Here is a 25,530-nt window from a genome sequence, read left to right as displayed (position 1 = left end):
TTAAGTCATAGTTTCTTCATCATGGCAACACACCGTGTCACAAGGCACTGTCTGTAAAGCAATATTTGATCTAAAAAATGTATCATTAGCCAAACATCCTCCATATTTGCCAGATTTGCCTCAGACTCTTTCCAAAACTGTCAAAGGAAAAAACTTTTGAAGATGTGGAAGCCATACGAGAAAATGTGACAAAGACACTAAAGACCATTCCAAAATCTGAGTTCCAGAACTATTTCAAAGCAGCTCCAGAAACACTGAGAAAAGTTTATTGTATTTCAAGGAGACTACTTTGAAGGAGATCCATCCTAACTAGCAATAAGTGCTTTCAATTATTTAAAACCATAATAATAATTCTTGGAACTTATTGATTACACCTCATACATAAAAAGACGACTTTATGCACCAACTTTACAAATGAGGTTGAAGAACAACTGTCTTTTTATTATTAGTTTTCAATAATTAACTTAAATAAAGGATACAAATTCAGATATTAGATATTTCCAATAAAATTACAGCTTTATCTTCATGCAAAAAATTGGGAGAAAACAGATAAATTTATAATTAAACAATTATTATGTATTTTCATTGAAAACACTTGTATATGTATCTTTAATTTATAAATTTTGTGTTAATTTGGAAAATTAACAGTCAGAAAGCTTGTTTTTTAAATCTAATGAGTAAACAATAATCGTATTTGCAAGTAACTTCAGAACTAAACGTGTCTTATCCGTTATAATCAATGATATGTAATTTTTCAATATGCAAAAATAAATAAAACTGATAAACAAATATAAATAAATTAACATATGAAGCCATGTGGACAAGACAATTTAATGAAATCGGCATTATATCTAAATATAAAATTTAATTAAGGAAGAGATTTTTAAAAATTGCCATTTGAAATTAATTACATGGATTAGTAGTTGTTACGAAATTATTAATTAGTTTAATATGCAAATTCTCGTTAATTATTTCAAAAATTAATTTAATAAATAGGCATTTTTCTACGAGTGAATAAAATACAATTAACATTTTTAAAATTTTTATAATTTATTAACATTTTGTACATTGTTGCCATTTTGCAAGCATTTTTGACATACTTCTTTCGCAATTATAAAACGGGAGACAATTCCATTCGTATTAATGCTATTGGTACAATTTTATTAATTCGTCACTAACCGCCGAAGGTGTCAATATGCCTAAGTCGGTAAACAGAAGAGTGATGTATGATGGCGGCGTGAAGTCGACCAGCGGATGTTCTTTGCTTAAATCTTTATTCTTCACTGTTTGAGGATTATACTGCAAGAAAATCTTGATTATTAGCAATCAACTTTCTGACGTGATAAAAATTTATTTTTATTTTAGCTGATTATTTGTAAATTTAAATAGAAATAAATGTGTAAATATTTTCTGTAGATAAATTTTCTATGTTGTTATAAAAAGAGAAGTAAGTTCTCAACTTACTTATATTTAAAATTTATGAAAATATTACTAATTTCCTAATAAGATAATGTGTTTCGAGCATACAAACACATTATCTTTCATTTTTACATTTCTTCAAATAGTGGAAACAAGAGTGTCACAAGAAACAATCTGAAAATTAGAATTAGAAAAGAATTGAATGATTGGAATTAGAAAATTGACTAGTCAGGTCATATGTGAAATTTTTGGTTTTGTCACTGTCGGGGTGGAATCGTGTAAACATGATTCCCGCCCTTTCCTTTTGGTCTGGTAATGACCAACGTGACAAGAAGACGGCGGAGGGAGAGACTGATAAATGTGGACGGGTAAACACCGGGTGGTCATCCGATCCGTAGCCGACGAGTGTGGAGGGCAAAGGTCGAGGCGGGAAGAGGGGAGTTGACGCTCGGAATGTGGGAAAAAGGAGGGAGAGACGCAGGTGGTGGACAGTTCGCCAAGGTTACGCCATTCGGAAGGGAGTTGGCCCACGTTACGCAACTCGAATAGTAGTTTGCTCACGTCACGCTATTCGGACGGTTGGCGAGAGAAGTTCCTCCGATCGTTTCGGACCCGAGTGTGGACCCTTCAAGTGCCAAAGTATTCGCAAGGTGTCTTCCCGACGGACCTGAGCAATGGTGTTTTCCAACAGGACTCACAGAACTTTATCTGATGTTATTGGCGCACTGGGTCGGTCGCCAACAGTGAACACATCGGACTTTTTTTGAACTTTACTGTCACTATCAATAAAAAGTCGTTCCTAAAGAATATGTGCACCAAGAAATGTTTGGTGCACATATGCATGAGCAGTGTTGACCAATTAGAAACCAGTTTTAGCGTGTTTGCTGTAAAGCGCTTTTCGAGCGCTGCATAAAGAAACGCGGCCTATGTGTGTTTTCCCTATAACAACATTTAAATCAGAATTTATAAAATAATAACAAAGCTGTATGGATGTTAATGTAACAGTTCTAAAGTTTTGAGACTTTCAAGTTTTAAATTTTCTAAGAAAATTATTTTTTCAGGTAAAAAATTGTTCCTTATTATCTATTTAGTGTAAAAATTCATTGAATATTTCATCAGAACAGAGTTACGGACTCAAAATACAATGTAATATAAACCTTTGATAATTACAAGTCATATTATGATATGTTTATTTCGGGAATTACTTTATGAGCTAATAAATATATTTATTTTTTTGTTAACCATCTTCTATATGAATCAATAAAGCTAATTAACTGTGTTATGTATTTACTAACCTATAGTGTCAGCTTCAAACTTTGCAATGTTATGATAAATTCTTTGGGACTGTTATGGAAAAAAACAGACTAACTGCAGAACAAGTGTGTTTATTACCTTATAATGCAACTTTTTAAGCAAAACAACACAATATACATAAATTTCTATATCAAATAGCCATAAAGTTTTGTCATTTGGTCTGCAACTCATTAAGAAGCAATTGTTAATAAAAAGTATTTCTATTCTTGCATTAAATGGAATAATTAATTTAATAGAATAAATAATTGGTTAGTAGTAGTTTAATTACGTAAATTTAAAAGTCAGAACTGTGTCAATATTTAAATTGTAAGTAATATTTTAAAAATTATAAAACTTTAAATCAAATTGCATATTCTTGAGTTCTAATTATATGAAAATGACCTGGTTAAATTATCGTGTAAAATCAAATATACTTACTTTTTAAATAATCAAAACTAATATTTAAAATTTCTTATAAAGACTCAGATTTAACTAAAAATGCAATTATTATATTTAAAAATATAAAATTAAAATTATGGCTAATACTTTTTGAAACTATGCAAGATTTAAACTTTAAAAATAGTTTTCAAATTAGCATTACATTACAGACTTTTCAGCTTTCTTATATTTCAACATTCAACATTCGTGTGTCAACATAACATGCCATTGTTCTACAGATTTTATAATATTCTGATGCTAACTTCTCATTACTTTTCTAATTATTCTTCACTAAATAATAAGGCACATAGTGAGCCAATTGAACATGTTCAATGCAATTTGCTGACAATTTAAATCTTTTAATTCATCAAGTTCTTTAAAAAAACTAATAGCAAATCCTAGTTCTTTTAGTTGTTATGAAGGCTATTAGTAATAGTGTTGTATCTTATCAATTCTAAAACAGAACAAATGTGTGATGGTCACAGTCCAATGTTCACAGACAACCTGCTGCCAGACTTCTGGGAGGAAATAAACACTGTCAACAGTATAACTTTTAGCCAGTATTTAGAGAGACTGCCTTAAGGGAGAAAGGATGCTGTTTACATCTAAATAGAACTTGCCTCTAAGAAAAAGATCAAAGTTACATGGATTCTCCATACTCACCTGATGCGAGTCTGTTTAGCAATGTCTTCATTTGTTGTAAAGAATGGCTATGTGAGTGCAAGTGGATTGGATTGGATTGTGCAAGTGAATTGGATGTAACTGCAGCAACTGTGGTCATTTGTGATGAATTACTGGATGATGTTCAAGGACGTGGCAGTAGTATCCAGTGTTAATTGTCTGTCCATGCTACACAAGAGGCCCCCTTGGATGTTGTAAGCAATGATCTTTAACACTTTTACCACATCCAGTTGTTGCTGCAGTTTCCTGGGGTGCAGGATGATTGATGAAGCTACTCATTTGAATGGTGTTTAATCTCTAGTTTGTAAGAGCTAAAACACCAATTTTTAGCTTTAGTCCATCTTTAATCAATTGCAATAATCTGATGAAGGATTCTTCTTCAGGCTTGTAATGTTCTAGATGAATGAGAGAAGTTTCCATTCATTGCCATTTCTGCACATTCTCAGTTCCTTCATCAAGACATAGTGTTTACTACAAAACATTAGAAGTTGTAATGCCTATTTCAGTACTCATTTCTTGGCAAGTCCACCAACAATCATTCTCCAATAACCTCAAAATGACTTCCACATGTTGCTCATCCATTGCAGTGATTGGATGGCTGCCACCACATGTTTGTGGCAAAAGGCTTTAACCATCAAGCTACGGGGCAATATCACAGTGCATCACCATCACATCTCTTAAACCTTTGTGACACTGTCATACATTTCATCCATGTGCAACTTGAATTTTGATGAGCAAACATTACTTCGGGAGATAAAATAAACACTTAAATATTTGACGAAATTTCATTAATGAAAATTTAGACTATACAAAACAAAGTTTGAGTCCTTTTGCCTATTAATATCCTTTTATTCCAGGAATATCTTATTAGATGGCTGTTTTGTGGTTCCTGGATTGGAATAAAAGGATATTAATAGGCAAAAGGACTCAAACTTTGTTTTGTGTAGTCTAAATTTTCATTAATGAAATTTTGTCAAAATAATCCTGGGCTTTTATGTACTTGAATATTCGACATTCTCCTATTTGTCACAAATGCATCAATGCTTATACAACAACTGGGAGAAAATTATTTGGCAGACTTTTGTCAATTTGCAATGTTACAGCCAATATTCAGTAATGTTGCCTGTTCAAAACAAGTTCATGTATTTTACATTATTCATAGCAGTTACTGACAATAAAATGCCTTTTTTATTCTTCTGATCCTTCTTCAACCACTTTTTTGTTTTATTAATTTTTATGCATATTAATTTATTTTCTAAGATAGCATCCATTTTTTTTGCAAATTCCAATTCCTTAATAAATTCTTTAATGCAATTTTTCTAGCATACAAAATTGTTTAAAAAAAATTTTATAGATTAATAAAAATATTGTATTCATTTATTTATGAATATTGTATTTTTTGTGTATTGTAAAGTTAATTTTAATTTTTTTTTCAACTTAAACTAAATATAATATTGTGATTAAAATTTAAGTATTATCTATGCAAGATTTTTAATGGTTTAAGATATTCTATGAAATATTGGACTATAATAAATTTTAAATGTAATTGTCAACAAATATTGTTTGAATCCCCATTTAAACACACTGCATTGAAGATAGATTTTAATAATACAAAACTAGCAAAGTACAGTAGACTTGCCATCATCCAGCCCAATCCATGCCCATATTTTCTGGTTCAAGCTATGTTGTAAAGATTTTTTACACAAATAAAAAGTGAAAAATAATTGCAATTTTAAAAATATTTTATATTTTTTATTGAAGTACAGTATTTTTAAATAATAATGTTGTGTAAAAATTCAATGGCAAATGTTTTCATAAAATATATGGTCATTCAGCAGATAACTAATCAACTATGTTATCCTATACGATAAGTTCTCCATAGCAATTCTGTGCTTACTTCTAAAAACCTTCATTCAAGTTAACAGTAAATAATTTAATTACAGTTTACAGATGCAGGCTTGCAGATTCAATTGTGGGTCTGTAACATGAATTGAATTATTTACTGACACTTGAATAAAGGTGGAATTACAACAGTTCATTATTACGATCATGTCCTATAAGTTTCGGAACAACTTCATCAAATGTATAATTCATTATATGTAATTCACAAATGATCTTATTTCAGCACATAATTACAAAAATTGGCAATGAATTTGTTTCTTACAGTTAAGAAAGCAGCTTATTAGTTTAGTTTGACTTGTGTTTTTACTGTACAAAATTCCTAAATAAAAATTAAATATATAATACTTTCTACATATATTTTTTTTATTCAAATATTTTGAAGATAGCAAAACATGAAAAATAAGTGTACAGAATTACAGGTACTCCTCACTTTACGACTGAGTTCTGTTCCGACAACTACATCGTTAAGCGAATTGATCGATAAGCGAGGAGCTTGCGCCGGGAATATAGGATCATTGTAAAATTATACAAATTATGCAACATACTTCAAATTTATTCATAAAAAGACTATTACAGTATGCTATTTGCCTATTATAGTACTAAAAGATTATTATAGTACGCTTAGTGCGCATGTCACCATTCACCACTGACCGACTCAGCTTGAGTGTCTCAAGCTGAAAAAGGGGATTCCCCGAATTGCAGGTCGAAACTCAATTGGTTGTAAGTGCGAGCGGTCATTAAGCAGATAGGTCGTAAAGTGAAAAGTACCTGTACTATTGTTCATTTCAATTGATATATATTCAAATGAACAATATAAATGTAAATCAAGTAAATATATTAACAAATAACATTATCATATTGAAACTAACCTTAAATTGATCAGGTATATCCTTCTGATTTAATGGATAAAGTCGAACAAATTTGATACTTTCCGCTAATACATAAAACGGTTTATTCATCTTACGAGCACATATTGCTAGAGGATAAGTACCAATCTATAATAACAGACATAAAAAAATTTTTTAATCCTTCATTATAACTATGGAAATTTATTTAAAATTTTTACCTTATTAATAATTCCACCGCTTTCTACAATACCTTCAGCTCCAACTAATACTAGATCAATCTTTTCCATTATGTAGCTGAAAAATTCATAAAAATAAATACATTAATTAATCAAAAATATTTACTATAGTAATAATATTAAATAATATAAACAAAAAAATTACATCACCCAGAAAAACATATTTAGTCTAGCCCATATAATTCTTAAGTCATTTCTAATTGTCCATATGATAAAGTAATACTACTATTATATATTCACAAAGAAAATTAAATAAGTCAATAATGATAATATTAAAACTGAAAGAATCAATAAATATAAATATTTAAAGTATTATATTTTATATACATTACGGGCTTAAAAATCGCATACATAACTAGAAAAACCTTTAGTTTTGCACTTTTTGAGAAATTCTGAATATTAATCATTAACTAAATGTTAAATTATAAACGATTTTCTATATTATTGTATGATATAAAAAGTTTTGCTCATTATAATCTTCTTGTTTTAAGTGTAAACTAGAAAGAAGGTTTTTGAGTTCTTTAAAGTGTATTTGTACTTCAAACAACTAACTTTGAATGATAAATTCAATAAAAATTTGCTTCAAAGTTCAAACTTTGCGGTGCCGAACGTCTGACGTACACGTTTACGCATTTAAAACTTCGGCTCAACCTCGCTAATAATAACACAACTTTTCGATTTAAAGTTTACAGAGTTGTAAATATTTAAATATTGATTTAATTTCATTTATTTACAATATTATTTTCAATTTTATTATTCTTTAGTTAGTGTCTAAAAATATAAATTGTTTGCAATTCTAACTAATAAATACAGACTGATAACTGATATATAATAATGTATTCATGTGATACACTTATTTTGTCTCTAATTATTCAGAATCATATCATTCAATAGAATTGTTTTTAAAATATTAAACACAGATCTAAACTAAAAATATTTACAAAATGTATGTATATCAAAGTTTGAAATTAAACAATGTAGTAAAATTCAATATTATCATATTTGTTATAATTTAATTTAATCAATTTATTACTTTTTACTCTAATTTTTTTGTTGTATTAAATGTATTTATACAAATTTATCACAATTATCAAGTTTAAGATAGTGAAACAATCAATTTTAAATTAAATCAAATCATATAAAATTTGCTCAATTCTTATATTTATTGTATTTCATTTACTCTGGATAATCTATTATGTTTTATAATTAAACTGCGTTCCGATCTTTTAAGAACAAATTCAAATGAAGATAGTTCGAAAGCGCGATGACCATCGCGCATGCGCTATATCTGTCGTGCTCCTTGTCGTACTGTATCATATTCTTTTTAATCTTTGTATTCTTTTTTATCTTTGGGTCACATGATTTCATGTGTTATCGGACCCAAATAAATCTTTATGCATCCTCTTGTAATAAAGTTTGCCAAGCAAGCGAAAGAGTTATCTCGTCGCGTGAATTAATGCATGTTGTTTTAGTTTGCGCTTTATGTATCTCTATCGCTTCCAGCCATTTGAGGTGTTCCATCCGAGTCGTTTTAGTTATTAGCGTGGCCCCGCGAAGTCCACATTAATGCCCGGTTCAGAAGCGTACACTGCAAGCGACGTGGTAGCTCTGTTGTATCTTATATCCGCCTCGTGTTCTTTAACCCTGACTTCCATAGAGCGTTTCGTTGATCCTATGTAGATCAGATCCCTATTAAATCTCTCGTCCTTTATCGGGATTCGGTATACGCCTGCCATTCTATTCGGGTCCGATGGGTCCTTTCCGTTACGTAACAAAGTGTAAATGGTTGGGCCTCTCCTATAAGCAACGGTGACCTTACGTCTCCTTGCGATAGACGCGTATACGGATTTCAAGGTCGGGTTATATGTGATGGGTATTCTCTCCACCTCCGTATTTTGGTTGTTACTTTGTGCCACTGCAGGTGCGTTTTGGCTCATTCGTGCTCTTTGGCGTTCCGCCATTCTTGGAATAATGTTGCGGTAGCCGTGTATATCCGCAATCTCTCTTTCGCTTGCTTGGCAAACTTTATTACAAGAGGATGCATAAAGATTTATTTGGGTCCGATAACACATGAAATCATGTGACCCAAAGATAAAAAAGAATACAAAGATTAAAAAGAATATGATACAGTACGACAAGGAGCACGACAGATATAGCGCATGCGCGATGGTCATCGCGCTTTCGAACTATCTTCATTTGAATTTGTTCTTAAAAGATCGGAACGCAGTTTTTTAAAAATAATAGAATCCAGCAGTTAACCTGAAGAAGGACACGGAAGGCGTCCAGAAAACGTTCGTTGAATTGAAGTTATTTATTTCACACCGGTCAATAGGCACAAGTGAGTTCGATTTATATTTTATACACCCCGGTGTGTAGGATGATGATATGTTAATCAGTGATGCCGACTAACGATTACCGGAAGATAGTAGTAGGCCTAACTAAGGCAAGAGAAAGGCTGGATTTCCTGAACACATGCAAGAGAAACGGAGTGTTCCCAATGACAATATTTCGCATCCACCTACCGCCAGGCAATGAGAGCATAAAGAAGAAAGTCAGATGGATGTGTTTGAACAGGGCCATAAAGACGACCAAAAAATTAGTATTTTCCAGTCTAGCGAAACTAATACAAGTTGAAAACATATTATTCCAACAGGACCCCCGCCTTTTGGAGATGGAAAATAATAGAATCATAAACATGGCCGATAGACTTCGAATGAATCTAAGAAAGCGGTACAGCAAGAAACTGAATTGGATTTTAAGGTTCCAAATCCCTAAAGACCAAAGACAACATCAATGCCCGTACGTTGTGTGGGATAATTTACAAATCCCTGGATTTGTCAAGGATATTCTCAAGTTTGGGCCAACATTCGCACCGACACGTCCTAATGCAGAAACTTTCACATCCACGATACCGGATTTAGAGCTATTGATAAGAGGCCTCACCGACACGCAGAAAGAATACTACAGATGGGTAGCCACACTCAAAATTAAAAACAACAGGAGTTCCAAGGAACTTCTAGTTCTGAGAGAAAATATCAAACGCACGGTTAGATGGGCACGTCTGAACAAGGTCACGATCACCAGAGCAGACAAAACCAAGAACATAGTAATCATGAAAAGGGAAACATACGAGAAAGGGCTGAAGGAATACATAGACGCAACTCAATGCAATCAGGTTGGAAGTAACTGGGTAGAAAAACTACATTCACGAGTTAAGAGATTGTCGTGCTCGAAATTGGCCAAGAAGCTAGAACTAAAGAACATCACAATGGATACCCCGGACGTACCCAAATTATTTGCGTTCGCGAAAACGCACAAAGAAGGCCAACAGTTTCGTCCGGTTGTGGATAAAACCAAGGCTCCCACCCGTAAGTTGGAAAAAGCGATTCACAACATAATTGTTCCACACATGAGCGGATATCAGTTCACCATCTCTAATCCGGAAGAATTAATCATTCAGTTGAAACAGATCACCTCCCCAGCTTACATAACGGTGCTGGATTTTAAATCGTTGTATCCTTCCATCAAGATACCACCGTGCTTTTGCGCACTTCGAGACTTCCTGTTTACGAAAGTAAATGACACAGCCCTCACCAGAATGTGTTGGAATTAGCGCACCTCATGTGTTACGGGTCGGTGTTTCAATTTAAAAATGTAACATACACACAATCGCGGGGTGTCCCGATGGGAAGTCCACTGTCAGGGGACTTGTGTGAGTTGGTGGTGAGACAACTCGAATCCAAAACACTCCCGGGATTCACCAACGATATCCTACTATACAGACGTTATATAGATGACGTCATCATCGTATGGAAGACAACACCGAACTTGGCGCAATTCGTAGAAAAGATGAATGATAACACGTATGGTCTGTCAATCGAAGTTGAGCAACATAGTGATACCAATGTGCATTTTTTGGATGTGGATATCAGGATTGACTCGCACAACATCCATACCTCTGTGTATCGCAAACAATGTGCAAGCCCCACATACATCCCGAGTGACTCATGCGACCCGATCCAATACAAAATAGCAGCATTTAGATCATTGGTCAGACGGGCATACACGCACTCTTCCACTCAACAAGCGCTTAAGAAAGAGTTGAAACATATTGAGAAGATTGCGGATATACACGGCTACCGCAACATTATTCCAAGAATGGCGGAACGCCAAAGAGCACGAATGAGCCAAAACGCACCTGCAGTGGCACAAAGTAACAACCAAAATACGGAGGTGGAGAGAATACCCATCACATATAACCCGACCTTGAAATCCGTATACGCGTCTATCGCAAGGAGACGTAAGGTCACCGTTGCTTATAGGAGAGGCCCAACCATTTACACTTTGTTACGTAACGGAAAGGACCCATCGGACCCGAATAGAATGGCAGGCGTATACCGAATCCCGATAAAGGACGAGAGATTTAATAGGGATCTGATCTACATAGGATCAACGAAACGCTCTATGGAAGTCAGGGTTAAAGAACACGAGGCGGATATAAGATACAACAGAGCTACCACGTCGCTTGCAGTGTACGCTTCTGAACCGGGCATTAATGTGGACTTCGCGGGGGCCACGCTAATAACTAAAACGACTCGGATGGAACACCTCAAATGGCTGGAAGCGATAGAGATACATAAAGCGCAAACTAAAACAACATGCATTAATTCACGCGACGAGATAACTCTTTCGCTTGCTTGGCAAACTTTATTACAAGAGGATGCATAAAGATTTATTTGGGTCCGATAACACATGAAATCATGTGACCCAAAGATAAAAAAGAATACAAAGATTAAAAAGAATATGATACAGTACGACAAGGAGCACGACAGATATAGCGCATGCGCGATGGTCATCGCGCTTTCGAACTATCTTCATTTGAATTTGTTCTTAAAAGATCGGAACGCAGTTTTTTAAAAATAATAGAATCCAGCAGTTAACCTGAAGAAGGACACGGAATCGTCCATGTATATCAAAGTTTGAAATTAAACAATGTAGTAAAATTCAATATTATCATATTTGTTATAATTTAATTTAATCAATTTATTACTTTTTACTCTAATTTTTTTGTTGTATTAAATGTATTTATACAAATTTATCACAATTATCAAGTTTAAGATAGTGAAACAATCAATTTTAAATTAAATCAAATCATATAAAATTTGCTCAATTCTTATATTTATTGTATTTCATTTACTCTGTAATCAATGTTCATAATTAAATGTGTATATATATTTATATGATTTAACCTTCTTAAATAGTCAAATTAAATTATTATGTATTTATTAAAATGCACATAATATAACAGTAAATAATTAACATACCCAATAGCTGCATCCAAAATTAGAGTGTAAGGAATACCTTTGTCTTTGAGCCATTCACACATCTGTAAACTAAAGACATAAATAAGTTATTTAATTTTTTAAAAAAGAATTTTCATAATTATTATTATTATTATAAGTTTTTAGAATAAAATTCATAAATATGATGGCAAATTTCTGGTATCTGCAATTGATAAAGCATTATGGAGACAAGAAAAATTTACAAATTGCAGACATATGTATAACAAAATGTATGTTTCATGCATTTCTGTTTCAGTGTAATGTAAGTAAATCCTGTCTATGTAATGAGATGTAAATGATTCTGTTTATATAATCAACTACAGTCAGACATATGATAAATTAAATAAAAACCAGTAATGAGAAAACACTGCATTCAATCACCATGATAAAAAGAAATGCAAAAGTAGAATAGGATTTTTTGTAACACATTTAAAAGAAACAAGCATTAAGAAAACGCTGAAAAATAAAGTAAAATCTGGCCATTTAGAAACATAAAATAAAATGAACCAATTTGAAATTTTTCTTAATATAATATGAATGAGTGATAGAAAACAAACATTTTTCTCCCCCTATAAAACAAACCTTTTGAGTACAGTTTTCTGATCAAGCAGGTATGATTTAAATAGTAATTTGTAATAATTACAAAAAAAGCAGTAAAACATTCATTTATGCTGATTGATTCCCAGATATTTGTAAATACAAATTCAAAAGCAGAATTTTATTTCTAACTAAACTAATTTTGAAAAAAGAAATGGAGTTGAATGCAATTATTTTTCATAATCAATCGTATAGATAAAAAATAATAAACATTTCACACATTCTTGTAAAAGTTAGAACAATAGAATTATTGAAGATTGTTAGTGAAGATACAATTGTAAAGGGCTTTAAGAAATTGTTTGTGTTAGAATAGAATAGAGGACAATATGCTATTCAAGGAGGCTGAAGAACTAAATGGTAATGAAACAGAAATGATGAAATTGAAAGTTCTGACTAAGATGAAAGTGATGAAGTATTATTTTAATGCTTTTTCCAAATTCTTTTAATGCAAATAAATTTAACAATGGAAGGTCGATTTACTTCATATTCTAATTTTTTCAAAAAAGGATTCCAAAATTGGGAATCAACTTACATTTGGAATAATACACCATTTGTTTGTAAATAAAAGACAGCATTGAAAGAACAAACAGTTTTGAAAAATATATTATTAATTTAGAAAGTATTCTTAAGAGATATCAGAATAATTAATTCTGATATCTCTTAACAATACTTTCTCAATTAAAAGAATCTTTTTGAATTTCTTAAAACATATCTAACTATTTTTTAAGAAATTCAAAAAGATAAGCAGAGTCGTTTATCAAATTTAACCGAGATACTAAAAATTTAAATTTAGTCATTAGCATTTTTTGACTCCTTCCACCCTGTGAGCACTAAGAGCTTTTTATCAAGCCCATTGTGAGTTTGGCCAGGCCTACATGGTGGCCAGGTGTGAGGGACAGAACCCAGTGTATCTGAAACAGACCACCCCAAAAAATTCATGGAGCTTATTGAACTGTCCAGATTTGTTCCTGGGTGCCTGGATTGGTAGGCTGAACCTTTAACCACTCAGATATCTGGCCATCATTAGCATGTTATGCAACACAAGATATAAACATGTACAACTAACCCATGGACACTAATCTAATCTGTGGTATTAGAAAGTGGTTAATGTAAGTAATGAAACCTATATTTTATGGAAGAAAGATTTAAAAAATTTATATAGACATTTACTTGTCAATATCAAATGTTCCAAAATTTAAATATGTAAAGTATTTAAATAGTTTTGAATTCAGACAAAAATGTCTTAAAAGACTCAAACATATTAAAGTTTATTATAACTATTTTTAATTTGAACAAATGCTTTAAAAATTCTTGAACATTCATTTGTCTCATTATAGACTTATTAATTTTTCATTTATGTTTTACTTATTAATTAAATACTTCTTTATGAAAACAGAAGTCCCAAATAATTTTAAATGCATAACTTTGACAGAGAGTTATTCGTATTAATATTTTAAAAAAGTCATAAAAATAGTCGCAATGTCAATATGTATAAATTTTCTCAAATATTTGAAATTAAGAAAATTATCTAAACCTAAACAATCATAATTATTTTATTAATAAGATGTTCTTATTGGATTAGAATAACTCAACAATAACTTAGAAATTCATATCAAGAATGTAAACAAGATAAAATTACCAAAATCTTATTCCAATTTACATTGACCACAATATACTGATTATGAAACGGAACAGTCAAATTTTTCATCTTGTAAAATGTTTCTGAAAAATCTAAGAAAACTTTTTTAATAGCCACGATTTTGCCTTAATGTAATTAATCATTTTAACACTATTTTAGTTTCTATCCTTAATTAGATTTTTGTTTTCATAGATGCTAATTTTCCCTAAAAATGAAATAATTGTTTGACTGACTGGCTGGCAGGCTTTTTTGAAATATACAGTACAAAAAGATATTCATATAATATTAGTGTAAATACTTTAATTTGTGATAACTGTTTAAGAAATAATGCATCTATTAAAAGATATAAATCCAATCATTAAGCAATACACGGATTATTTATGTAACTTTTATTAGCATTGTGTTATTGAAATGTTATTGGTAATTTTTATGAAATTTTAAAGAAATTTAAAAACTATTTTTATAAATTTAAGCATAGAAAAATGTAAAAATTTCTGTACGACAGAAACAGTCTGGACTGATGATAAATTTAAATTATACATTTCAATTCAGTTAAGACAATATTGAAAGCTTTAGTTATAACTTTCAATTACATAAAATATTCATTTATGAAAAATAAACTAAACAAAAATTTTTTGTATAACTTACCCATTCCTATTTGGACAAGATTCTGTTACATAAACATGAAATCGTTTTTTAGCTTCAAATGCTTCCACTAGAGTTTGATATACAACTCGAGAACAAGAATGGGTAAGAACAGTCTAAATATAAAAAAAATACGAATTCAAATGATAAAGCATTAACAAATGTTTATATAGAACTGTGTATGTATGTATGTATGTATGTATGTACGTATATATTTAGAATAAAAAAGGTTGATTGATTTATTTAATACAAGATTTTAAAAATTTGTTTGGATGGTAGCTATAGAATAAAAATACAATAAACAAGTATAACAACATGTATATTTTACTTCTTCACATTTTTATACTCTGCTTATAAGCAACATTTTGATCTTAAAAATAAGTTTTCTATAGAATTCACATCTAAATCATGACTTGATCTGTTCAAATCATATACACCAAAATTTGTTATCTATGTATAATTACATTGAAATTTTTTTTTCATTTAGTTATATATATATATATATATATTAAAATTATGTGCAAAGCAATAAACTAGTGAAAGAGTGATGTAGTTGCTTTGCTAATAAACACATTTACATATTGACAATATACTGTATATATCTGAAAAAAATTCCTCCAATCTTTCCTTATACGCTTCTAGCCTACAAAGAAATGTCAAAGAAGATTTTGCTTTGTTTATATAAAAGCAGTTGTCAACTATGTAATGTTCTGTCAGTTTGTTGTTTTACATAAAGTTTTAGTTTTTGATTGTATAACCAGCATTTTTTTAAACAAATGTTTACAAATTGTAAATTTCAAAAATATAAATATTAATTTTGTATCGATTGAATGTATGTATTATAATCAAAAATATTCTCTGGGAAATCAAACTACTCTCACAAAAATAATAAAATGAAAAAAAAAAAAAATCAATCTCAGCAACATAATTCAGTAATTTGATAAAATTTATTTAGAATTTCTTGTACTAATACTTATAAAACATCAAATATTTTAAATGCAATTTCACTTATTTTTTACATTGAAAATTTACATGTCAATATTATTTTTCATAAATATTAAAACATTTTAAATATGAGAAAATTTTAGAAAGTTAAAATCTAAAATTTTCACAATATATAAAAGAAAAACTTTCGTTGGCATTTTATGGTTAAAAATACCTGAATTTTACTAATAAATGTTTCAAAAACACTTATTAATAAAATTTATATATTTAGAAAGTAATAAATTTCAATAAGTCGTCACAAATTAATTAGCAATTATTGTTGAAATTATTAATTTTTATAACTGATGCATCTACTAATAATTAATCTCAAAGATCATTTTTTTTATCGCTGCATAGAACATATGTCCCCGGTCAAAAATTATCTTCATCTTGATTTTACAAAGTATAAATGCATTTGTCAATATTTATTATATAACTAGCAGATGAGCCCAGCATTGCTCGCGCAAAAGGTAACGACAGCGAAAATTAAGATTATTAGATTATAGGCAGTCTTATCCATTTTCACTGGTTGCAAGAATTAGGTCTTTATGTTCCAATTTTCATATAACAAATGAATTATGTTATTTAAATATTGCTATTAATGTATATTAATAATACCATTAAACATGTGTATTAATGATAAAACTAAGTACTGTACATTATTATGAATATATCAAATTGTATATCTGAAATATCATCCCAATAATTTGATATCTGCATTGCTACATTACAGTTACAGTAGAGAGTCGAAAATCGGAATCAATTGGGGACTGGAGTTGTTCCGATTACCCATTATGTACGAAAAAATGCATTAACCTGTCCGATGTTCAAATTTTTCTCCATTGCATGTCGCTTCGTGTTGAATTTTTGTCGATTTTAAGCCTAACGAAAATTTTTATAATAATAATCGAGGCTATCGTATCGTTAAAAATTATTTCTTTATTTTGTACAAACAAAATAAATATATTGAAAAATATAAAAACAAAAAAAATTATACTTTAGAAGTAAATTTAGTATCAAAAACGTTCGATTCGGCACGACACAGTCCAACTGAAAATCGTGCCGATTACTGGCGATTCCGATTAACGACGCTCTACTGTATTTACAATAACTTCAATGTTTGTTACTCTTTTAAAATTTAATTATTTCTATTTTACTTGCTTATATCTTAGATTTAACCATTTTTAATGTGAATTAAAATATGAGTAAAAGTAAAATTCTGAATACATTATCAAACAATCATGCCAGTTACTTTGAACACATATTTGCAAGAATTTGTTTGAAAAAACCTCATGATAAGAACAATCAGGCATGCAGGGAGACTAAACCAGCTAAAGACTCACTGGTTTGAGCAATCATAGCTGGCTGACTGGATGGTAAGACAGTTAACGCATCAGCCAACCACTTCAGAGGACTCTGGATCAAATCTGGGCAGATTGAAAAACCCTAGAAATTTTTTTGAATGTTAGATTTAGCCTAAGCTACCCATTTGTCTCCTTGTAGGCCTAGCTAAACTCATAATGGGCTTGAAAAAGACCATCTTAGTGCCCACAGGATGGGAGTAAAAAAAGGGAGAATACTAGCAAGAATACGAGAGAATTGACAGAGTTGGCACACGATCACATAACATGATACATTCACCTTCGTAACTTCTAAGGGTTGGACACAACTGAATGACTAATATATACACCATTACTTATTTTCCACCTTCAATTAATTCATCTATAAAAATTTCCATTTTCTTAAAAAATATTAAAAATCAAAAAATTTTACCAGTTGATATATTAGCCACTAAAAAATAATGTGATTTTGTTATACTTTGTATAAATCATTGCAAATCATAATTTTTAATTATGTTGGAAGTAGGAAAATTTAACATTTTCCTGGCCTAATTCTATATTTTGTATTTTTCATATTATTTTAATCAAAAATCAAAACTAAAATAAAGACTTAAACAATAAAAACATCTTAAAATACTTACACAATTATCAAGAATAAATGGATTTCCTAATTTTGCTATTTTATCTCTAGATGTAGTAACTTTTTTTAAAAATAATCTTCCACGTTCAGAGAGAACTTTTTTGCACTCACTAAAATCCTGAAAGTTATAAAAATATTACAAAAAATAAATAATATAGTTATAAAATAATTTTTTTAATTAAAAGATTAACTTTTAATCAAAAACATAAAGTACACTATAAAAAATTTGTGGTTAAAAAGACAAATAATGTAGAAATATCATCATTCGAGCTTTAAAAATAAAAATTCCATTACATATTGCTATATTTTGTTTTCATTTTAAAACTTGTAGAGTATTAAATTAATTAAACGTGAATTTAGTATTCTTTCAAATGAAATTGTTCATTCTATTTATAAAGAAACAAAATTACATTCACTAAAGTACTTCCTCTGTATTAAAAAATTAATTATCTGCATTTTACACACATTTGTTGTCACACATTTCTGAAATATCCATACATAAACAAAGCCTAAGTAACAAATTTTAAATGTCAACTATATGAATTAATAAATATAATGACAAGAACAATAATAAAATATAAAAATATTCCTGAATTAGAAGAATCTGTAAAAGTCTTTACATTCTCTTCTTTTTCAAAACCTAAAGAACACAACAGTCTTTACAGGTGAAGTTGACCTTTTATCTGAGGCTACTCATTTGTCTTGATATGTAAAAATATTTTTAAAAATTCCAGAGGTAATGGCAAAATCAATTATATGATATTGGAAAAAAATGCCAATAAACTATATAAATAGTTTAGGCATGTGTCTCTGTCTCCACACTCTTTGTAGATATCACTGTGGAATATCTAAGAGTGCAGAGACATACACTCTTTCCATCCTACAGGATAAAATTTTCCATCTTACAGGAATCACAACAAACTACTATCAATATAAGACTCTAGTTATATATTGTGAATCCACCCTTCCCTATTTTTGAAAGGTTTGCACTGTATCAACTCATTAATGGCAAAACTGTCCTCTTAAAGACAGGTACAAATCTTTGGCAATATATGTTATCAGAAACAGCCATCCAGTTAAAAGACTGCTTGGCATTTTCATGTTCAAAAGATCCATAACAATGCTTCACATTCCAAGATTTGAATAACATTTTTATTTCTTTTCTTGTAATTTATTAATACAATAAACCCACCACTAATTCAGACTAACAGAAGGTGAAGGTTGTCTGAGTTTATAAAAGTCAGAGTCAGCAGGGTATTTTTTCTGATGACATGGAAAATGAAAACATGGATTTACAATATAGCAATGAGCTCAAAAAATTTCATGACAGTACAGTATACAGCAATGTATGGTCTTTAGTAACTTACAGTATAATATGGAATACACAGCATCACAAAGACTTTCAGATGTTAATAATTAATAAGTGTTTTCAATATTAAATCTCAAGATGGATAAGAGGGAATCATTCATTCCATAAAGACATCCATAAGGAAGGACATCAGGCTGAAAAATGACTATCTAATTTAATTGTTTTTTAAGCAGGGAGCATAAACACCAATCCCAAATTGATGGGAAAAAGGCTACAATAAGAAAATGACAATGATTATACAATTATATAAATTGATAATATTTTAAGGAAAATGTATTATTGTTATTACAAGAACAGAAAATTTTAAAACAATATCTTGAATCTTAAAAACACTAAAATAAAGCTTTTATTTTGTTTTAATTTTTAGAGTAAAATTTTACAGTAATCAAATTGTCAAATCAATAAGTTGGAACAGAATGTTTTTTAAAAGATCATTGAGTGGAAAATTTGTGCATGTCTGTTAGGTCATATTCCCTTTGGCAAAATGACCTAACAGCACTGTCCAAGATTGAGTCTGTTTCTTTAAAGTTAATCACTGTGCCTTGTATATTTCAACTCTTTCTAGGTGTTTTATCTGTGACAGTTCCGTAGCATGGTGTAAGAGGTGTATTTATTTCTTTTGTTGTATATTGGTGTTGTGTTATTATTCTATTAGATTAAATAACTAGTACAATCTCAGAATAAACAAACAAATCAGGCTGAAATTTAATCATCAAAAATATATCATAATCTAAAAAATAATTTTATATAGCAAAACATAAAACTACCTCATAGATTTTGAAGATGAGGGTTTCTCAAAATCACTAAATAAATACATAGATAAATCCAAATAAAAGATTACAAGCAGCAGCATTTGAATAGGAATTAATGTGGAAGAGAATATCTTTTCCCCATTAGACAGATGGTACTAGTTGTCTTACAGCAGTTGTGCAGGTAGGTAGTGTAAGTTCGCTGACACATCAGAGTGATTGAAATGGCAAGATGTTTAGAAAAGTGGTCTTGCTTGGAGGTGCAAGCTGTGATTCGTTTCTTATGGGAATCTAATGCAAATGCCCTGGCATATTGAGTGATGTGTCATCCTCCTGCATGACAATGCCAGGCCCATACTGCTTGCAAAACTAAACAATTGCTGCAAAAGTTCAAGTGGGAAGTCTGGAGCCACCCCCCATACAGCCCAGATTTGGCACCCAGTGACTATTTCCTTTTTCTGAAAATGAAGAAACACTTATCTGGAACAAGGTTCTCTTCAGTGATGTGAAAACAGCTGCCGAGAACTGGCTCAATGGGCAGGGACGTGATTTCTACCAAGCTGGGTTATACGAGTTGGTCATGAATTCAGATGATTGCGTAAATAGATTTGGTGATTATGTGGAAAAGTGATTGGCAAGTATGCTTCTTAATTCCGTTTTGTATTTTCTGTCTATTATTAATAAATAATTTTTTATTACCCTTGTAACCTTTTTTTTTGGATCCACCCTCACCCTCATAGTAATATTTTTAAATTTAAACCTAATCCGTTTACTTAGTTTTATTATAAGCAATGCAGTGTTGAAATTTGCTACTAAAATCATCTCATTTTTAATATAGTATATATTTTTACAATAAAAGAAAAATTTCTTACTGCATGATCTAATTTAGCAGTTAATGTTATAAACCGAAGAAATAATTCACAGCCAGAACTGACAGTCGTTACTGACGAATCAGCAGTGGTAAGCACCTCGATTGCTTTCAATAAATTCTCTCTCAATCCTAATAACGTTTCAGCTAAAAAAATATATATTTAAAATGTAAAAATAAATTTTTTCAGTCTATATAAACAGCTGACTGTATCTTATTTAATTCATAAAATTTTTTATAAATTATCAAAAACATAAAAGAAAATATTAAATTTTAAATATTTTATGTTTAATAATTAAATATAAAGATCAAGCTTACAAGAATCTCTCTCCATAAATTCCATTAATGTTTTAAGTGCTGCAATTGCTGCTGATGAACTGGGATCGGTTTGTAAAATTTCATTGAAATAATTTAATATAGCTATAAAAACAAAGTAAAACACATTTAAATGACAATTTTTAAACAGACAATTGATTTTGTTATAAATATTAGAAATTAATATTTTTGAAAATATTTGCTATTAAAATCAATTTTAAAGTTTTCATTATTTTTCTCTGTTAAAAATTTTTGTTATTTGACTTCTTATTTCAATGTAAAAAACTTTAAACATAGTCAGGAAAATGTTAAAGAAAAAAAATAAGATTTGAAGAGCTAATGTTTTCCACAGACAGTTCCCAAGTTATACAATAAATTCTGGTTAATTGGGCAGCTGTTTAACATCAAAATATCTGAGAATTGATGATTTTTTTCTTAAAGAAAAGCATTTATATATAAATACCTTACGAGCATCATTGCTAAAGGCAAACACAGTTACACAATACTTATAAAAACTGGCAGCCACAATCAATGACTATGAGACAGTAGCCTAACTAGAATCAATACTATGGGGCTGAAATTAGAACTTGTAAATCACATTCCCCATACCACTATGGGCAAAGAGCAAATTCTTAAGTATAGTATATATGTGTCAATGCATTTGTCATATTTTTCCTGAACTTAACTGATTTTCTAGATTTATTTATTAGAAGCTAAGAGTGATCTGAGCCCCTGGTTATGCTACTGATGAGACTATACGCAAGTCATATCTATAAGTTATTAAAACAGCAATAGCATATTTTAATGTAACAAGAATCTTCACAAAGTTGCAATGCTAAATCTAAACTTTGTTTCCTTATCACATTAACCAAAAATAAAGAAAAATGTTCAATATAGTTCAATCTGAAAAATTACAAATATACAAATTTGCTAATCTTATTCAATATATTTTAGCAATTTTCATTAAAATTTTCAGTTAATGTTCACTTAGCTAGTCCCAATGGCGATATCTCAATCATCAGAGCGACGGTGGTTTTCACTACTTTTCTAGCAAACTCAATGTTTTATTTTGTATCTTTTACATAAATTACACCACCCCCACAACTGTTGATGACTTCGCGTGATATTCGTCTCCAAAGATCAGGTTTTAACACGTATCAGTCTACCTACTATCATCCATGCTTCACATGTAGGCAGGCGCTCGGTGCTTGCTATCACTTGCATCTTAGCGCCCGGGTGGGGATGAGCCCCCACACCACCTAAATCTATATAACATCAAGTAATCTATGAACAGTCAAGTGGGATACTCGAAGCCGGCACAGTCGCATGGGCTAGTTGTTAAACACAATACCGCCATTGGGGCTAGCTTGGTGAACATTGACCAAATTTTCAAGTAAACAAAGAAAATGAGTATTTTTTTGTCACTGTGAATGTTTAACAATTTACAGTTATTATTGCACTTCAATAAAAAAACATTTTGATACATTGGAATAAAATGAGCTCAATTCAAGTTTTGAATGAGACAGTTGGGACGTTATCAGAGTTGTAGAGCATATCGATAGGAGCAAAAGAGTCAAAGAAACCATACCTCTACAACCGACCCTTTGCAAGTTACAGCCTCCAAAATCAGGTCACACGAGATTGCAAGTTGCATCACTCCACTTAGACTATCACGTTTAACTATTTAGCCCACGCAACTATGCCGGCTTCAAGTAGCTGACTTGACTGTCCATGGAGTACTTGATGCCCAAGTGGGGCAATCAAGTACTCCCCACCGGGGCACTGAGGTGAGCAATAGTGAGCACCAAAGTGCACGACTACATGCAGAGCATCAGTCAAGGTGAGTAATAGCTACAGAGCATGGGGAATAGGTGTTACATGTTAAAATACATGTAACACCTATTCAATACATGTTAAAAACTGACCTTTGGAGGCAAATATCTCGCAAAAGGTCGCATGTACAGGTACGGTTCCTTTGACTTTTTTGCCTGTACAACCCCCGTCTACGATTCTCGGGGGGGGGGGTGCGAAACCCCTCATTCAGAGCTTGTATCTTACCACTAAACATACTGTACCTTATGGCATAAATATGTTTTATTAAAAAATAAAATTAAATTAATTCTTACATTCATCATCCATTTTACGAATTGTTTTTGTAGATTTTGATCTACGTCGAATTAGGTAATTATTTTTTAAAACAGGAAACTAGCGTATTCAATACTTTCTCTAATACGTACAACTTGTCATTTTCCAACCATGCTGTCTACTTGACGACCTCTATATATATTACGTTTCATTTTATACAAAATACAATTTGTGAATATTCGAAACCATTAATATAACTAGGTTATTTTATTCAATTAATAATATAACAGCAATAACTTCAAATAAAAAATAAGTTATATTGTTTAATATAAAAGTTTTTAAAAATAATGAAATTTTCAGAATAATTTTATCTTATATTTTTATTGAAAGAAGGATAATTCATTAAAAACTAAAGTGAATGGATATTTTATTATTTAATAATATAACATTGTCGTTCGAGCGAATGTGTTACAATATTCCCCATATCCCGAATCCTTTTTCCATTTATGACTCTTTTCGCTTTTTGGGAACAAAGAGGTTTTTTTTTTTTTTAGCAAGCCCATTATGAATTCGACCAGGCTCATACTGGGTGGCCGGTTGGAGAGTGACCGGGCCCAACATTTACGGACGGACGTGTTAGACCACTCCCGAAAAATTCCTGGGGTTTCTTTCAGTTTGGATTCGATATCCGGTCCCCCAGAGCCGTAGGTTGCCACCCTAACCTAACCGCTTTAATATTGTTTAAAACAATATCATTTTTATCTGCAATTATATACCCATAAAGAATAAGACACGTTCCAAAGATAGTTTTAAATCTGATCCTTCTAATTGGAAAATTGGTATGTTTTATACCACAATCCGAGCTGAAGGAACAAAAAGTCATAATTGATAAATAAAAATACAAGTATTTGTGCAAGAACTGCGATTTGATAAAATCAAATCGAAAATACGACGCTAATTGACAAATGAAGGTAAATTAACAAGGCGATTAAGGTGTTAGCCTACCTCTCTAAAACGAGCCCGTTATTTAGAAAGTGCTATCGCTCATTTAACTAACGTACCTGTACAGTACATACAATTCATCTGTGTTTTATTAACGTGGAATTAAAAAAACTCGCTATTTTGTCAGAAAAAAAAAGTATGCCTACGAAAAAGCGTAAGAATAGAATTGGTCAAGTAAATTCTAGATCTAAAAGAGTAAGAACAACTGAGACCCCTGAAGGCCGTGAAGCAACATGGAGTAAGAATGGCTTTGTCAAGGGCTGCATCTCTACTCTTCTCAATTCTTCAATTTCTATTTTCTCATAAAAAATATTCCGTCATGCTTGATGGGAGAATTTCTAGCAGCTTCCACTATAAACCTACTATGCTCACAGGAAGAGAGTTAAAAATTCTTTATTTATTCTTTATTCAAAATTACAGGCGGTTTTAAAGGCAGGCGGCCATTATTGTCAAAAGGATGTCTTTTGACAATAATGGCCGCCTGTCTTTAAAACAAAAGTATAACAAAACCCATTAAAATACAACAATTACAAAAGGTAACATATACGCGATAAAATACAAAAAATTCTATGAAAATCATTTTTTTTTCAGTGAAATTTATAACTAATTAGTGAATGATAAATGTGATAATTTATTGAGAAGAATGAAAATCTTGAGTTTAATTAAACGGGTAATTAAAATTGAAAAACTACTCAATTAATTAAATTAGAAATTTTTATATTTTTGTAAATTCAATGTTTTATATATGTTCTTAATAGTGTTTTTATTTGCATTTTATTTTTAAGTTAATCTTATAACGATAAAAGTTATTATAGTCATATTATAAGCATTGAAAAATGTCACATATAGCCAATTAGAATCAGTTTCAATTACTAAACGTGACCTATAGGCCGCGTTTCTTTATGCAGTGCTCGAGAAGCGCTTTACAACGAACACTCTGAAACCCGTTTCTAAATGCAGCGCTGCAATGTAGCGAACTGTTTCTAAATGTTTACTGCAAGAGATCGCTGCAGCAAAGATAAAGCAGCTTTTACGTCGCTACACGTGCAAAGCAAAATGGACGCTTATGTGTATAATACGACATTATGCTGTAAAAATAAAAAAGTCGAAATGACTGTTGATAAAAATATTATGTAAA

The 25,530-nt window shown here is 30.8% G+C and overlaps 1 protein-coding gene across 1 annotated transcript; it reads right to left on the bottom strand.

Moving 5' to 3' along the window:
- Positions 1-1,025: 1,025 nt before the first annotated feature.
- eIF2Balpha (eukaryotic translation initiation factor 2B subunit alpha) lies at positions 1,026-23,572 on the bottom strand. The gene is made up of 9 exons (XM_067277179.1): positions 23,432-23,572; positions 21,309-21,410; positions 20,995-21,137; positions 18,006-18,122; positions 15,044-15,156; positions 12,142-12,210; positions 6,800-6,875; positions 6,603-6,728; positions 1,026-1,299 (listed from the first exon to the last, which is right to left on the bottom strand). Exons 1-9 carry the CDS (start codon positions 23,442-23,444, stop codon positions 1,147-1,149), a joined length of 912 nt encoding a protein of 303 aa, XP_067133280.1. The 5' UTR covers positions 23,445-23,572; the 3' UTR covers positions 1,026-1,146.
- Between the last annotated feature and the right edge of the window lie 1,958 nt (positions 23,573-25,530).

Source organism: Centruroides vittatus, unplaced genomic scaffold (genome assembly GCF_030686945.1).
Source record: "Centruroides vittatus isolate TY-2023 unplaced genomic scaffold, ASM3068694v2 contig_738, whole genome shotgun sequence".
NCBI lineage: Eukaryota > Metazoa > Arthropoda > Arachnida > Scorpiones > Buthidae > Centruroides > Centruroides vittatus.
This window is presented reverse-complemented; position numbering and strand designations above follow the sequence as displayed.